Source organism: Hoplias malabaricus, chromosome 9 (genome assembly GCF_029633855.1).
Source record: "Hoplias malabaricus isolate fHopMal1 chromosome 9, fHopMal1.hap1, whole genome shotgun sequence".
NCBI lineage: Eukaryota > Metazoa > Chordata > Actinopteri > Characiformes > Erythrinidae > Hoplias > Hoplias malabaricus.
Genome location: NC_089808.1, coordinates 5,084,053 through 5,101,939, shown reverse-complemented (window position 1 = coordinate 5,101,939; position 17,887 = coordinate 5,084,053). Strand labels below are relative to the sequence as shown.

At 40.0% G+C, this 17,887-nt stretch overlaps 2 protein-coding genes across 2 annotated transcripts in view; both read right to left on the bottom strand.

Annotated features, from left to right (window-relative positions):
• Positions 1-9: 9 nt before the first annotated feature.
• dusp19b (dual specificity phosphatase 19b) lies at positions 10-4,916 on the bottom strand. Its single transcript, XM_066681984.1, has 4 exons — positions 4,591-4,916; positions 4,453-4,499; positions 602-754; positions 10-289 (listed from the first exon to the last, which is right to left on the bottom strand). Exons 1-4 carry the CDS (start codon positions 4,802-4,804, stop codon positions 107-109), a joined length of 597 nt encoding a protein of 198 aa, XP_066538081.1. The 5' UTR covers positions 4,805-4,916; the 3' UTR covers positions 10-106.
• Positions 4,917-5,848: 932 nt separating this feature from the next.
• capn1 (calpain 1) overlaps positions 5,849-17,887 on the bottom strand; it is a 32,496-nt gene continuing 20,457 nt past the window's right edge. The window contains exons 5-22 of the mRNA XM_066680392.1: positions 15,697-15,830; positions 15,284-15,452; positions 14,900-14,983; positions 14,591-14,676; positions 14,436-14,510; positions 13,976-14,136; positions 13,337-13,497; positions 13,216-13,227; positions 12,466-12,677; positions 12,025-12,064; positions 10,472-10,537; positions 10,331-10,388; positions 10,149-10,213; positions 8,405-8,473; positions 8,018-8,096; positions 7,564-7,680; positions 7,383-7,441; positions 5,849-7,060 (exon numbers count right to left, since the gene is read on the bottom strand). Coding sequence (XP_066536489.1) covers positions 7,034-7,060; positions 7,383-7,441; positions 7,564-7,680; positions 8,018-8,096; positions 8,405-8,473; positions 10,149-10,213; positions 10,331-10,388; positions 10,472-10,537; positions 12,025-12,064; positions 12,466-12,677; positions 13,216-13,227; positions 13,337-13,497; positions 13,976-14,136; positions 14,436-14,510; positions 14,591-14,676; positions 14,900-14,983; positions 15,284-15,452; positions 15,697-15,830 — 1,674 coding nt within the window. The 3' untranslated portion in view covers positions 5,849-7,033. The remainder of the gene's footprint in view (positions 7,061-7,382; positions 7,442-7,563; positions 7,681-8,017; positions 8,097-8,404; positions 8,474-10,148; positions 10,214-10,330; positions 10,389-10,471; positions 10,538-12,024; positions 12,065-12,465; positions 12,678-13,215; positions 13,228-13,336; positions 13,498-13,975; positions 14,137-14,435; positions 14,511-14,590; positions 14,677-14,899; positions 14,984-15,283; positions 15,453-15,696; positions 15,831-17,887) is intronic.

The following is a 17,887-nucleotide window of genomic DNA, read 5'->3' as shown; positions in this document are numbered from 1 at the left end:
CATTTTTAATTTTACATTAAGATTAAGATTTTACATTAGATTTAAATTAGTGAAAGCCTGTTTAAAAATATACAAAATTCATGATCTGTTGAAAATGCAAAAAGGTTCATGGGAGATACTCCTTCAGCTGAATGAGGAATCCAGGGTTTGGTCGGACTGATGGCCTGGCTGATTTGACTTTGATAAAGGCTTCTTCAAATGGGATCTTCTGTCGTGCCATTAGGTAACCAATGGCAATTGAAGCAGAGCGAGACACACCTGCGTTACAGTGTATCAGCACCACACCGCCCTGTACAGGTGACAAGAAAAAGTGGACACAACCAAGTGTGTGCATGTGTGAAAGTGTACAATGTAACAACATCATGCTATATTCAGCATTAACAGATAGTAACTGTTGTATTTGAAATAATAACAAGTGTAACTGAAGCTGGTATATGCTCTAAGGTGTGTAACCTGGTGTCCCCAAAGACATGTTTCTAGAAACGGACAGTAAAATATTATTGATTTGTATTTTATTCTCAAAATACACACTGTCACATACTATCACTATACATATGCAAATAACATAAGTTTCCCTGCCAGCATATAAACATGCACACACCTGTTCTCTGGCTTCATCTATGAACTCAAAGCACTGTGGGAAGTAAGAGCTGAGCTGTGTCTCAGGGAGATCCAGCATGGTGACAGTCTTATATGTGAATTGCTCAGGGAAGGCATTCTCCACCCCATAGGCGACGTTTAGTACATGAGTCACCTGCAAACAATACAATGGAGAAAAACGTATGGCATTTTCATTCGTTATTATAAAAGCTTTTAAACTAGCAGTTATTAAACCTATGATCAAGAAACCAAATCTTGATGCTAGTACACTGTCTAATTACAGGCCTATTTCTAATTTGCCATTTCTGTCTAAGATCTTAGAAAGAGCTGTGGCCCAACAACTTAGTTCATATCTACATAAGAATCATATATATGAAAAATTCCAATCTGGATTCAGGCAACATCATAGTACAGAGACAGCTCTAGTCAAGATAACAAATGATCTTCTTCTTGCCTCTGATCAAGGCCACGTATCCCTGTTGGTGCTTCTTGACCTAAGCGCAGCCTTCGATACAATAGACCACAATATTCTCATAGAAAGGTTAGAAAACATGGTTGGAATCACAGGGACAGCCCTATTATGGTTCAAATCTTACTTAACGGAACGTTATCAATTCGTAAAAGTAAACAATCTAAATTCAAATTATTCTAAAGTAAGATTTGGAATTCCACAAGGCTCTATTTTAGGACCATTATTATTTACATTATACATGTTACCGCTAGGCACAGTTATAAGAAACCATGACATTAACTTTCACTGTTACGCAGACGACACACAATTGTATATTTCAGCCAAGCCCGATGACAAACACAGATTAAAGAAAATAGAGGACTGTGTAAAAGACGTGAAAGGCTGGATGTTGCGTAACTTCCTCCTTCTAAACAGCAACAAAACAGAGGTCCTGCTTTTGGGTCCAAAAGTGACAAGAAATAAATTATCAGATTTAATTTTAGATCTAGCTAACTTTCCAGTTAAACCTGGTTCAGCAGCAAAAAATCTTGGTGTCATAATTGACCCGGATTTATCATTTGATCAACACATAGGTAGTATCACTAGGACAGCTTTTTTACATCTTCGCAATATTGCTAAGATTAGAAATGCCTTATCCCTCCAGGACGCAGAAACATTAGTACATGCCTTTATTACTTCAAGGCTTGACTACTGTAACGCACTACTGTCAGGATGCACCAGCAGCAATTTAAGAAAACTTCAACTAGTTCAAAATGCTGCAGCTAGGGTCCTCACTAAAACTAGAGAATTTGAACATATCAGCCCAGTTTTATCATCACTTCATTGGCTGCCTGTTAAATTCCGCATTGACTACAAAATTTTGTTATTAACATATAAAGCTCTACATGGGCTTGCTCCTGAATATCTTCAAGATACAATTTCCTATTATGAGCCTCCACGTTCATTCAGATCACAGAATACTGGATTTTTAAATGTTCCCAGAATTCAGAAGGCCTCAGCTGGGGGAAGAGCCTTTTCTTATAAAGCCCCCCAACTCTGGAATGATCTTCCAAAAAATGTTCGGGACTCAGACACAGTCGCAATCTTCAAATGTAGGCTAAAAACTCATTTGTTTAGTTTATCATTTGGTAGCTAATGCTCCCCCATAGATAAAGGCGGCAGATCCGGGGGGTCCATGGACACAGGGAATTATAGTATACTGAGACGCTGGTGCTGTCGTCCCGCCGCTTCTCGCGATCACTCAGGTTTGTTGACGGTGGAGCGGAGGGATGCCAGTGTTTCAGGATGCTCCCGTGTCTGTGTGTCCTTCTGGTTCTCTCCTTTTAGTTAATGCTGTCATAGTCAGATCTGCCGGAGTCATTAGCCACACTCTGGAAATTTTCATATTTTCTACTTTACAAACACAAAACAGTTCAAAACTAATTCCATCCCTTTACATCTTTCCGAGTAAACGACTGCCCACCTGTCTGTCTGGACACTGATGGATGACTGTCGAGATCCTCCTCCACGCTTCAGACCAGCTGCCCACGCTCCAGCAACCACCAAGTGCCTTGAAGCTGTCCCTACACTGAAGTTCTCATGGACTACTAACTATCATCACCAGTAGATTGACCAGAGGAGGATGGGTCACCCCTTGTGAGCCTTGGTTCCTCCCAAGGTTTCTTCCTCAGCTGGGGGAGTTTTTCCTTGCCACTGTCGCCCCTGGCTTGCTCACTTGAGGGTTTTACATTTGTCTTTACATTTCATGTCAAATCTTGTCTTACTGGAATTCTGTGAAGCTGCTTTGTGACAACATCAGTTGTGAAAAGCGCTATATAAATAAATTTGATTTGATTTGATTATTAAATTTGGCGATTTTAGCCACACACATAAATAACAGATGCACACAATCAAGAATTCAGCCAAGTAATATCCAAACACAAACACTGGCACTAGACTAGCCTTACTACAACTGCACTATGATTAATAAGGCAGTGTTACTGTTACACAGAAACCAAAGTGCATTTACATTTTAGTTGAAAATCAACAAGCAACACATGGGCCTTAAGTATGGAGTCAAAAAAGGGTCAAAAAGATTTTGAGTTTGTAATGTAACGGACTTTGTAACTGCGTTTGAGCAACTACACACACGTAAAGCAAAATTTGTAACTGTGACAGTGGAGCTTGACAGGGTCATTTACAACGTTTCATATAAATAAATAATAGGAAAAAAACAGGAACACACGATGCTATGCAGAGCCTGCTATGCTGTATCTCTTGGTTACGTTTCTCCGCTGTCCGTAGAAATGCGGCGGTTCACTGGAAAGAACCAAGGTTCCAAGAATTGGGAACGGAACCAGTTCAAGATCCGGAGTTCTTTTGGTGGAAAAGCGCTATGGCTGACAGCAACAAATCAATGTTCTGATTGGTTAAACAAACCTCGCGATCTGATTGGTCCAGCTAATGTTTTCCCATTGGTCCATCAATTAACCGTCAAAACAGGGTCTTAAATCCGCAACTGCAAAATGAGATTCACACACACAGCAGAGAAGGTGAATGTGTGGATTTTTTCCACCGCATTCAAAAACTCCCACTGTCACATTTGGAACTTTAAAAAGTCATTTGAGAAGGTACTGATTCACACATTCACGACATTTGATTTAGAAATGCAAATCTTTTTTTTTTACACATTTGTGAATTTAAGTTATTATTATTGTTGTTGTTATTTTTTATTTGAGTGTTCCAATACATTTGTGGATTTTAGTTTCACGTGTCTGTAGTTGCTCAAACGCAGTTACACAGTCTGTTACATTTGTGAGTATTGTTTTACAAACTCAAAATCTTTTTGACCCCTTTTGAACTCCATACCTAAGTATCTTTATTTACAACACTCAAAGATATGCTTCAAACCAGATGTGAAAGAAATGTCAGTACTGGATTTGCAGGGCTCTGGAGTTAAATTCTTTGATAAATAGGGAAAAACTGAATGAAACCTCCAATGTAGATGGGAATGAACCAAAAGTAGAATACAACAGTTCACTCATCAATATTTTATGAAAACAAGTCTGTTACTAACCCACAAATGTAATATATTGTATGCATTTATTACACGTATGTGAGCTGTGTACGTAGAATATAGAACACAGTGAAAGCAGTAAAATAAACACAACTCTGACAAGCTGGAATTTTATTAATTGTACACCAAACGTTTAAGAATTGCTCCCCAGATGTGAATTCTCATTACAAGATCATTACTGGCCTCACAAGATGGTGTCAGTGCAGGATCTGTTCATCTGGAGAATGGTGGCCATGCAGCCTCACAAAAAAAGTCCTCCATATTAATCCCCATGACTTTATAATTAAATGTTTAACATGACAAAAGCTGTAGAGTTTAGTTTTACCTTAAATCTCCTCAGAGTCTCTATGTCATTGGCAGCATCTTGTGAAGCTGATGAAAAAGCAGAGTTAGAAGAGTAAACACAGCAAAGTAAACAGTGTAAAACAAATTAAAAGTGCTGTATACAATGTCTGTATCGTACAGAGTAAGAGAGATGGTGTTATGACTCCCACTTGCAGGTCCAAACTGAGATCCTGTACAAAACCACAGTCCTGCTCTCCAGCATCAACAACATCAACAGTCTCCCCACTGCGCGTCTCCAGCAGAACCTTCCCGCTCACTGTGGTCACTCTGGTGCTCTGCTTCTTCAGCCGCGACCTGGAGAAACCGCTGAGCTCCTGCGACAAAGACTTCATCTCCCTCCGGTTCTTACAAGTCTCACATGGGTCTGTTTACACCGCCACCCACCTTCAGCCCTAGACACTCTTAAAAGAGAAGCCAGAAACCTACCTCCCCGTTACAGCTGGAACAGCTTCCACTACAAAATAAAAGTCCTTCAGTGGCGCGCTGGAAAACCGTATTATCGGCAAACATTTCTATTAACGTCGTGGCTGTGTCCCCAAAGTATTAGATTCAAGACTGTCTGGTAAACTGTCAAAATATAATACAAAATATAAACTGAGACATGATTTATATATTTAAACAGGCCAGAAGTAACGTGCCTCGTTGTCGCCCTCTACTGGATAAGAAATGGAACCACAGCAACGGAAGAGTATTGAGATTACTGGCCCTTTTCTAAAAGAGGCTAAACATTTATTTAGGGTGAGATGATGAAAAAGAGGACACGTGTCGGGGGGGTCCTTTTAGGTCCTTTATACCTTTATTTGCTACACAAAAAAATGGGAATTTCCTTTTTAATTCATCCGAGAACTTACATTTACGTTTCGGCATAGCTGCTCGAGCTGAGGGTGGGTACATAAGCTTTGCCTGAGGTAAACAAGGACTACTGACGTGCAGACTGACCAATTAAATGTTTACAGAGAAGGTTATCGACCAATAACTGTAGCTCTACAGTCAAGACTGTCCAATCAGAAGATTTTAGGCTACTTCACCACGCCCCCTTCTCACTCAAGCGAACCAATCGGAGTAGGGGAGGGCGGGACTAGTTTGTGAACGAAACTTCTCGAAATTCTATGTAAGCTCTAGAAAAACAAAATCGCGGACGTTTATGAAATTCCGCCCGGGCATTTTATTAAGTCTAAACAGGAGGACATGTCCGGGTAAAAGAGGACGTCTGGTCACCCCATGTGTATTAAAATGTATATGATATGAATTGTGACTTATTATTCCTCAATCAATACTTTTTGATCAATTCTTTTGCCCTTTTTAAATTCACTGAACCTGTGTTTAACATGAACTGACACACACAAGAAATGTATTCAAAATATTTATTGAAAACACAAGAGGTGCAATATCAATGTTATATTTTTAAACCCCCTCCATAGAGAATAGAGAATACACCACATCATAGACATTGGCACAAAAAGATCATAAATGATTATATATTTGCATATTTGTAAACTGCATTTATATGGCCAGTATATAGTGATAGCTGCTCCTGTTCAGTCTCATTTAACTGTGTCCACAGTGGTGTCTTTGCCTTCTGTGCTGCACAAAGGTGAAATGTTCAAACCTGATTAAAGCTAAAGGGAATGTATATGAACCAGAAGATGCAATGAACAGAAGCATAAGAACAGGCAAGCTTCAACTGCATGTCATGCGTAAAAATACCTTTCAGAACATCCAGCTATAAGTGCTTTTTAACATGCTGTTTTCTATGCAGAAGTCATGACATATTTAACTTAAATGCAACATTTTAAATCCTTACATCACTGACTGAAAAGAAGGGGTCAGGGTTGTTTTGTTAATCTTTTTCAAAGTGAATTGTTACAATTTTGTTTGTTCTAACTTTTCAATCTTGTGTGGAGAATGTGTTTGTGTTGTGAAATTATATTGGAGTCATAGTGCCCACCTGTATTTATTATCCAGCATTTATTTTATAGATAAACTCTTCGTATAAAAAAATGTGATAAAATAAAACATAAATTGCATCAGAAATTGGCATGCTGATTTTTCCGACTGAGATTATTTGGAAATATCGGATCTAAGCAGATTCTGAACACTGTGCTACACATATTCCGACTGAGTGGAAGCGATCCAGTCGACGCAGAGTGTAAACATGTTTGTGTCGGGCAGTAAGGTACAACTACAGGGCTTTCTTTGGCTCACTGGACAAGAATGAATGGTATATTGTGTCTTTTGGCACATACCTGTACACTGTAAACAAATGAAACATATTTCACAAGAAATGTTTGGCACTTCTTAAAAACATCAGCAGAGATTGTTGACACATGCTCAGATTTTTATCATCTTACGCCGCCATGTCCTCGGATTGGCTTTTCCTTGAACCTTAAAACCTTAGATCAATTCCAAAAGTAATACACTTTTAAAACAAAAGAGAAAGAGACTAGAGAATAAAATCTTGGCTGATCCTGGGATCGTGGGATGTAAACTCTAAAAAGAAGGCACTGTTGGAAAAAGAGTGAAGGTCTCAGAGCAGGCTTCCAGGCTGTATGTTACTCCGTTCATGCAAACATGGTCAGAGATATCCACTGGAAACACACACACACACAAAAAAAAATAAAGAAATTAGCTCTATTAAAACGTAAATGCCATATTTCAATGTTTTACCTTTGAAAAGAACAGAAAACCCATCGACTCTAATTGCATTTCTAATAAAGGCTAATGGGCAGTTTTCCTGCTTCAGTTTCTATTATAGGTGTCTTATGAGTATTGCTCTAATACTGAGTTCATTATTGGTAGCCAGTGTGCTTATATTTCATTTAATTACATTACAATCAATGTATAGAATACACAAAGGCAGATGAGAGATATTTTTAAGCCTGTGATTATTACAAAAGCTCAGAATCAAACCTGCATAAAGTCTAGGGTTATGATTCCATCGCCATCCTTGTCCAGCATCTTAAACATCTCTGTTGAAACAAAAAGACATAATGAGGCGAGCTAAGAGGACATCTTTTTAAGAATCAACCCCAAAACTTTATGACAAACTATATTCCATCATTTAGTTTTAGACTCCACAACGTCCACTCACTGAACATGGTCTCCAGGCGCACTAGGCAGGTGACGAAGTTATCGAAGTCCACAGTCAGATCCGCCTCTGTGTAGCGCAGGATGATCAGCTGGAATATATGATTATCCAGTTTAAAGCCTAGGGGACGAGAGGAAACACATTCACAACTGGAGACAAAAGCCTGGACATGTACCAAACAGCAACTGATCACAAAGGAGAAAAAAAATAAAGAATTCAGAAGATACACAGAAATACAGTGGACTGAAAGATGGGTGACAAGACTTTTAATGACTGGAACGGGAAGAATGGATGATGTAAAGACAATGGAAGAGAGAGATATACACAATATAAAGAAATGTTAAAGAAGGGTAGAGGGACGGATAGATCTGTAATATCAAAGAGGTGAGGGAAATATAAAGGAAAAACGAGAATGTGATGAAAGTAGGAATGGAAAGGAATAGGTTGATGGACTTACCTGCTGATTCAAGGGCCATGCGCATCTCATAAGAGCTCATAGTGCCTGATTTATCCAGGTCAAACTGCCTAAACACAGTCTGGGTGAGAGAGGGAAAGAGAAAGAGAAAGAAACTTTAGCTGCATAAGGGTTAAAATGAATTTTCTCCCACTTGTACTGTTCTAGTTTGAGATACACACACACACACGCATGATTGAGAGAGAGAGAGAGAGAGAGAGAGAGAGAGAGAGAGAGAGTTCCCTTGAAAGTAGCTTTCAAATGTATGTTGTGCATCAGTGTTATCTAAAAAATTATTTTCTTATATGTTTAAAATAATCTAATGGTATAAACAATAAACTGCACGTAGATAAATCAGATTAATTAATTAACACATAAATAGACTCTCACCAGGTAGCGTTTGATTTTCTCCCACAGTACATGGAACTCACTGAGGCCCAGTTTACCACTGTTATCTTTCTGAATAGAGTAGCAGTCAATGAAAATATGACAGAGAAGAAATACACATCCCTACAGACAGCTAGAAACAGCCCAAAATACTTTCACTGCACAAAGTGTTCCACCTTTGATGTCAGAGAACTGGAAATGTGCTTTCTCTATTGGTCAATAAGGAACAAACGTACTCTGTGATTTCTGCGGTGTTAAATTCTGAGATATTTTTTTTATTTATTTGAAGTATCTTGTATCTACAGGTAGATGTCATTTTATATGAATAGAAGCACTATTTGGACCTATACTATATAAAGTGTGACAGTGTGCTGGTTTATATGAATCCGTTGCTTGTGCTTGTTTTTGTACACAGTCCGGATCTTCCTGGCTTGATATTTCAGGTTTTATTTTCTATTGTAATTAGGAAACTTTATTTAAAAAACTGTAGAGGGGGTGGCACGGTGGTGCAGCAAGTGGTGTTGCAGCTCCAGGGACCTGGAGGTTGTGGGTTCAATTCCCGCTCTGGGTGACTTGTCTGTGAGGAGTGTGGTGTGTTCTCTCTGGGTCTGCGTGGGTTTCCTCTGAGTGACTGTCTGTGTGGAGTTGGTGTGTTCTCTCTGTGTCTGCGTGGGTTTCCTCTGAGTGACTGTCTGTGTGGAGTTTGTGTGTTCTCTCTGTGTCTGCGTGGGTTTCCTCCGGATGACTGTCTGAGAGGAGTGTGGTGTGTTCTCCCTGTGTCTGCGTGGGTTTCCTCCGGATGACTGTCTGTGTGGAGTTTGTGTGTTCTCCCTGTGTCTGCGTGGGTTTCCTCCGGATGACTGTCTGTGTGGAGTTTGTGTGTTCTCCCTGTGTCTGCGTGGGTTTCCTCCGGATGACTGTCTGTGTGGAGTTTGTGTGTTCTCCCTGTGTCTGTGTGGGTTTCCTCCGGGTCCTCCAGTTTCCTCCCATAGTCCAAAAACATACGTCGGTAAGTGGATTGGCGACTCCAAAGTGTCCGTATGTGAGTGAATGTGTGAGTGTGTGTTGCCCTGTGAAGGACAGGCGCCCCCTCCAGGGTTTATTCCCACCTTGCGCCCAATGATTCCAGGTAGGCTCTGGACCCACCGTTACCCTCAACTAGATAAGCGCTTACAGATAATGAATGAATGAATGAATGAATGAATGAAAAACTGTACAGAACTTAATATTATTCTGCTCTGTGTTTGAAGATACTTGCAGCTTTGGATGAAGAATTTGGGTAAATATCAATTTGCTATGTTTTAACATAGTGATTTCACAACACAGTTTGGTTGCTTCTGATTGGTATACCTCATCTACAGAGAGTTCTGTAGGAGTTCAGTTGTACTAAACTAAAGGCAACATTACTGATGAGGTATATTATAATTTAAATCCTATAAATATAAACTCCTTTGTTTGGCACCAACTACAATCTAGTGAATTGTTTTTTCACCATTGTCCTAATGGTGAAAATAACATCACCAGCAAGTCACTAGCAAAAAAATGATGATGGTATATTGAGTTACTTTTTTTTTTTTTTTTAATTAATATTCAGGAGTTCCCAAATCCAGGAATTAGTAGCTAACCCTAATTTCATTAGCTTTATAATAGTGCTTTTGCTCATATTTTCACACTCAACTCCCAATTCTGCACATGACTCTGTAAATGCAGACATTTGTAAATGAACTGTTGTAAATTATAAGGATACATCCATGAGGTTTATCATACTGCGGCAGGACTCTGCACTAAAGCCATCTGTCTTCAGATCCTTATCTGTAAGAAAAGTCGGCATTCTCACAAATTCACTAAAGAATCACTTTACAAAAGATCTGTTTTTGTGTGTCACTGTGATGGTTGAGTAGAGAATCTGTCCTTGAAACTGATACTCACGTTTACCGATGATTCTGTTCAGAATGGTCTGAAGTTCTGTAACACTAATTTCCATATCCTGAAAATGGAAGTACATAAAGATTTAATAAGAGCACTCGTAGTCCTGCCTTTTGTGCAATAACATATCTTATGTGTTCTTACCGCTCCAGCAAGTTGCCTGAAAAGGCTCTTAAATCCAGCATCGATCTGACTCTCATTCAAAAAAATCTGAGAATAAAGAGACAAGAGGAAAAATTGAGAAGCAGTGTTAGGTCAGGACCATCAACTCTTTAAAATCTGGCGAGATACTTGTAAATAAGCTTTGGCAGTATGATGGTAATCTCTGTTTAACATGTATCTAGTAAAGTGTCAATGAAATAATCAGAGTAAATCTGCGGGAGCCATGAACACCACAATACCCTGTGCCATTTTATCCGCATTGGCTCAAAGGAAAACCGGCACTCTTCATGGTTTAATCATGTCTGGTGTTGATAGGATATGCAGAAATAAACAAAATGTCTAGCAAAGTGTTAACCTTGTTGTACATACCCTTTGTGATACAGCAAGATGATTAAACCTTGCTATGCTAGCTATGCTATTGGCAATTAAAACCTGCTAGGGAAACTATCACAAGGTGTTTACCCAAACCCAGCTCTCACTCCACTCCTCCAGTCATCGTGGGGTGACCTAACTCAACTCTGTGAGCTCCGAAAGCCACCACAGGATAATTAAACCCTTCTCCATGAGCAACTCGATTAATAGACAAAGTAAACCAAAAAGGGACTCGAGTCTTTGCAGGAAGAGTGGGTTTCAGAATAAATATGGAGGGAAAACCCTTATGCTGTGGCTTTCTAAAGCCACTCCACCTACTTTTGCTACACCTGTAAACAAACAGGAGTTGCAGGAAATGAGCCAAAAGAATGTCATTGGGCAACAACAACAATAATAATATTTTTCTAGCAAGTTTGTTCTGGCCATTGATTACTGTGAGGTTTTTTTAGTGCAGTTTGACAGACTGAAGAAAATGTCTTCCGCTAAAATCATGGGGTATGGCAAACCTGGTATTTGTATTTTAAGAACATATGGAACACCGTTCTTTCCTTTTCTTCTATACATATATATATACAGGGGTTAGACAATGAAAGTGAAACACCTGTCATTGTAGTGTGGGAGGTTTCATGCCTAAATTGGAGCAGCCTGGTGGACAATCTTCATTAACTCCACACTGCACCAGTAAGACCATGTGCATCCAATGGTTCAAACACTGTGTCCTGAAGGCGGTGCCGTGTATCAGGTCGACAACGCACCAATACACACAGCGAGACTGGTGAAAGACTGGTTTGATGAACATGAAAGTGAAGTTGAACATCTCCCATGGCCTGCACACTCACCAGATCTAAATATTATTGAGCCACTTTGGGGTGTTTTGGAGGAGCGAGTCAGGAAACGTTTTCCTCCACCAGCATCACGTAGAGACCTGGCCACTATCCTGCAAGAAGAATGGCTTCAAATCCCTCTGACCACTGTGCAGGACTTGTGTATGTCATTCCCAAGACGAATTGACGCTGTATTGGCCGCAAAAGGAGGCCCTACACCATAGTAATAAATTACTGTGGTCTAAAACCAGGTGTTTCACTTTCATTGTCCAACCCCTGTATATATGGCAGATAATTGTGTTATTACATTATATCTGTGTCTGCATTATTGTAACTCACCTCTGGGGCAAGATCAGCAGAGATGTCATCATCTAGCTCTCTACGAAGGAAATAACATTTGATCAGTTTTCAACCACATAGAATTATAACACATTTCTACAGAAAAACAAAGCAGCGACTTTGTTTTAAATGCAGTAAGAGCATGGTACTTTACTGAGGCTTTAACCTTGATTTCAGTCTCTGAAGTGTTTTTATTTTTGAACCACATCAAGAGGATAATGCAGTTTAAAACTAATAACAGCTTATATAACAATAACTCTACATGTTATAAGTTGGGAAGTTTAAACAGATTTGCGTTTTTCTATATAACGGACAAATATGAAAACAAAAAAAAAAGTTTGTTACTATAGTTATTGTTCAGATACTGTATTTCTGTCCATTTTGTAGAGAAGAGTGTGTCATACAGTATCAGTGACCACAGAAACTCACACACAAACTCACTGTGAATCAGCAGGTTTCTCAGAGAAGACACGAAGCACAAAGTCTCCCTCTTTTTGTGGCTCAAATGTGGAGGGAACGATGATGTACTCTCCGGCTGGGAGACTGAAGCGGGAGCTGACCTCTCTCAGGTTAATGAACAGTTCAGATCGAGCGCTAGACCCGTGTGTGAGAAAGAAGTCTCGCTTCAGGTGTACCCCCGATTGGCCCATGTACTGCCAAAAACAGAGAGGTGACAATAATACACATGGAGAATGAAGCACTTGGCACTTGACTGATGTTAAAGTTTCTTCTTGTTCTTATAAACTGTGTTTTACATTTAAAACATTATAAACTCCCAGCAAGAGCCACAATAACAAGCAGAGGAGTAGGTGAGAAAAATATATGTAAAAGTCTCTGTCATAAAACTGTTGAAATGTTGGTTTATTTAACTTTTAAAATACAGAGTCAAAATTTGTGTCACATGCTTTTATTTTGTTTTGTAGCTTGTTAACAATTCACAATAAAAGTCCTGGACACGTGAATTGATCTTGGGACCTGCTGATTTTTTTATACACAAGTTGCAATGCTACAAATACGGACAAATTTGTTTTGGTCGAAGGTGGGTATACTAATACTATAATATACTAATGTACAAATACTTCTGATATATTGCTCAATAATATCATGTCACAATATTACATATACCCCAGCCAACTTTCCTTTGTGTATTTAATACTCTATGTGTTCAGCCTTGGGCAGCAAACACCATACCTCTTTAGGAACCTGGAAAAAAGATAAAGAAAACACCTGAATAATGTTATATTAGGAATCAAATTAAAGCTCTTTAATGTGATCTCAAATACAGAGTCACTGTGAATCCTTTAGCTCGGACCTCATAGATGGCAAAGCCAATAGTCTCCATGTCTTGGCCCTCTTTGCGTTTCTTCCTGCGGTCTTTCTGCATCAGAGCCACCAGGAAGCTGCAGCTGGAGCTGCCCGCTTTGTCAGGGTTTGTCAGATTGACTTTGAACTGGGGGTTGATCCAGAACGTAGCTGTGGTTTGTGAGAGGAGGACAAAATAAGAAGGTTTGAGTTATTTATTTCCTGCCAAAAGTCCCTGTTCACTTTCACTTTAGTGATAGTGTAAGTACTTTGTTTTAATTAGGAGGAGAAATACGAAATTAAAAATAAATGCTTATATACACAGTAAAATGTACAATATGCTTACACAACAAAATCTAAACTCAAACATAATTAATTATTTAAAAATGTACATTAATGTTTCAACAAGTGCTTGTTTGATAGTGCACAATGTTAATTGGCAGTAGATATTCCTATACACAGAAAAGACAAACAGACGTGAGCAAACACCCCTACATTTTAGCTATGTAACACTTTTAGATTAATATATTGTATATTTATACAATTTAGTTTTTCTTTTGTACATTTTCATAGTGTCATACAATGACAGAAACCACATTCACAAAACTGCTAGACTCATCCACACTCCCACATTCACATAAATACACACCTGGAAAGTTTCTGCAGCCTCCAGCAGTGCTGCCTCTCCTCCACTCGCCATTATATAAAGACGTACTCCACTTCTTCACCTGACTAGCCTCCAGAGCGTCAGCCGTCAGATTACAGATCTCCAACCTACTGAACTCCTGCAGAAAATCCCTGAATGACATCCTGAGAGAGAGAGAGAGAGAGAGACAGACAGACAGACAGACAGACACAGAGAGATAGAAATAGGGAGAGAGAGAGAGAGAGACAGACAGACAGACAGACAGAGATAGAAATAGAGAGAGAGAGAGAGACAGACAGACACAGAAATAGAAATAGAGAGAGAGAGAGACAGACAGAGATAGAGAGAGAGAGAGAGAGAGAGAGAGAGAGAGAGATTTATTCCTTGAACATGAGAAAAATCTTCATAAATTGTTGTACAAACCCATAATGCAAGAAAAAAAAAATCCCAAAAATATAGGTACCAGAACTCTCCATCTTCGCTGCGGTTTTGTAGCCTATTCCTGGTGGAGGAGTCCACACTGTCCCACTCCCTAGAACTTTAAACACAACAGCAGTGATTAGCATCTGGCTCTTACACTCTGCTTCTGGATCTTTGGAAAGGAAATTTTGCTCTTACTTGTCGCTCCAGGAGCCTGTCCATTCCACCTCTCCCCAGGGGTTTCTGATGCGCACCAGCTTGGTGGGGGTTCCTCTGAAAGTCACCTAGAGTGTGAGCAAACACACACACACACACACACACACACAGAAGTTACTGAATTCTGATTCTGACATTTAAAGCCAGGAGTACATACAGAATTACGACTGTTCACCCAAAGGTCATTTCTTTCCAAAAAACACCAGTACCACACTAAGTAAAGTTAATGGCTGTTTTCTATTCCTTATTAGTGGTGCGCAAACCGACAGAAACATATTATTAAAGGTTCACCTCATCTACTGCAGTCACTGAGTAGGCGTGGCCTTTAACCAGTTTCTTGAAGGTGACAGCTTCCATGTCAAATTTGCTGGTGATCTATGAAACACAAAAACAAAACACAATTCAACATCAAACGATCATAATCTGTAGGATATTTGACACTGGTATCACTCAATATTAACATGGTCCATTATAACGAAGAGTATTATACATAATAGAAAGAACTACACCGAAACCAGGGAACATGTTTTCTAGATAAATAGAAGTAATAAGAACTAGATAGACTCCTCATTAACTGTTTAATCAACTCTGTCAACCTTCTATGGCCCACCAAACTCCTGAACTGCTTGTCACTCATGAAATATCCAGTGAACGGAGCAGATTTGTGATACTGACGTCTATAGAACAACCGAGCAGAGATCCTCTCTCCACAGCCCTCTGGATAATGTTGTAAAGATCAGCTGGAGCCTTCTTCAGGTCATACATCTCTGTCACTCCACCAGTAAAATCCTCAAACCCCTCCGATGTACTGCCACCTGAGAGAGCCTCGTAACAGCCATTCAGTCTGAAACACACACAAACCTCAGTATAAAACACATTTTAAACCTAAAACATACTGCAAAATGATCAGAGACAGAATGTGAATTCTGTATTCCCTGCTCCGACACACCTAATCTAAAGCCATACGTACGTATCAATACATTTATATGTACGATATAATCTGTTGGAAAAACAGTAAGAAAGGTTGCAGAGCAGGGTTGGGGAAATGGTCACTGTGTGAATGCTGTTGACTCCGCCTTTTATCTTACTTGGCATAGGCCTTCTCAACCAGAGCACTCCAAAACTCCCCGCCTTCGGCAGAGTGAACAAACAACAGCTTCCCGTCCTTCACTGGCAGCCTGTCATCAATCACCACATCAACCCACTCTCCGAACTGCCAGAACTGCAGAGAGAGAGAGAAAGAGAGAGAGAGAGAGAAATTAGTTGCATAAGACATGTATCTGATATAATGCAAAAACAACAGAAATAACCAGCAGGTGGCACAACAGATATAGTTTCCTTACTTTTTGTCGTGGAACGGTAGAGCACACACACACACACACCCCTTCCTCTCTCTCACACACACACACAAAGTGAAAGGGAAGGTCTAATCCCATGTTGTCCTTTCCCCTAAGCAGTTAACAATGATCACATTAATAGAGTAGCATACATTACACTGGGTGAGCGAGGGCAGACTAGCTTTCATCAGTGCTGCATGAGTAAACAGCTGAGGGAACCTGCAACAGTACTCCTCATTCTACACGTTTAATCAAGAACAGTTTAATACACTAACTACAAAAGCCCTAATGATTTTAACACCCTCATGAGAATCTCAGTAACAATGTGCAACAGTCCGTCAAAGCTCCGCCTGGAAAAACGTGTTCTTTCAGCACAACTGCTGCTAGGCTGAACAAGCAAACAGTGCAGCTTGTCCAAAGCGTGCTAACTGGCCTTTCCATGCTGTTTTCCCACAATGAAGATGTTTTTTTAAACACCAAATCCTGTAAAATGAAGGCAATCATATACTTTAATGAGACACCTTCTCCCACTGCTCTACGGTCCAGTGTGAAGGCTCGCATGCTTATGTTAATGCTATAAGCAGGTACAGGCCAAACATTCTGAAGCTATGCAGTTTAATACAAAGCCAGTTATAATGACTGTTGTGACACCTTTCTCTTGTAATTAGCAGCAACATTTTTAGCAGTTTGAGCTACAGTTGTTCAGCTGTGGGTTCAGACCAGACGGGCTACTTTTGCAACCCATGTGCAACCCATCAGTGAGCTTTGGGCGTTCAAGAGCCATTCACCGGTTCAACTGAGGTTCTTCCTTAGACCACTCCTTAAAACTTGACTTGTCAGATGTGTTCATATTTTGTCTTCTCAGTGTATATTCAAACCATCTTAGAGGTGTGGATTGTTTCACTGCAAATGAAGCAGAAAATCAAACAGGCGCTCAGGTGCAGCAGTGTTAGTAGACTCTGTGAAAAGGAGGGCTGTTCATTTTGTATGCTCCGGGGCATAGATGCAATGTCACGGCTAGAAAGAGTAGCGTGAGAGAAAGTGAGAGAGAGATAGACAGTGAAATATAGGCTGCAGTGCTCTCTCACAGTTCACTGGGTGACTAACAAACAGTAATTTATCAGTAAACATTCCTCTAGAGTCAAATCCATCAGCTGCATCGCTCTCTGTCTGTGGGCGGATTCCAGCCCTCTGACTCTGCTGCTTTACTGAATCTATGCCTGCCACAAAAATGTTGTGTTGTGAGGTCAGAGAATGTTTTTTTTTTTTTTTTCATACGGGCTTTGTGTTTCCTGTTGGTTCACTGGACTGGTTCCTTTATTTCATGGATTCTGCTTGGGTAAAAGTTCCTACCGGAGGTGTTCCTGCCTTGCGCCCAATGATTCCGGGTAGGCTCTGGACCCAGGCATGACCCTGAACTGGATAAGTGGTTACAGATAATGAATGGATGATGGGGTAAAAAGGGGGTGGGGGGCGGGTGTTAGGCTTAGGGTTAGGGATGTATATGATATATATGGAGTTAGAGGAAGCTGTAAGAGTAAAACCTGCGAGTTTACAGCTGTTGTCAACAGCTATTTAAAATAATAATAAAATATTTAAAAACATTTAATAATTTTTAAAACTACAGATTTCACAAAAATTGTGCAACTTCTTAATTTACAAGAAGGCTTCAATATAATGGACTATAAATTGATGTATAACATTTAACTAGAATATTCATTCATTCATTATCTGTAAGCGCTTTTCCAGTTCAGGGTCGCGGTGGGTCCAGAGCCTACCTGGAATCAATGGGCGCAAGGCGGGAATACACCCTGGAGGGGGCGCCAACACACACACACCCCTACGGACACTTTTGAGTCGCCAATCCACCTACCAACGTGTGTTTTTGGACTGTGGGAGGAAACCAGAGCACCTGGAGGAAACCCACACAGACACAGAGAAC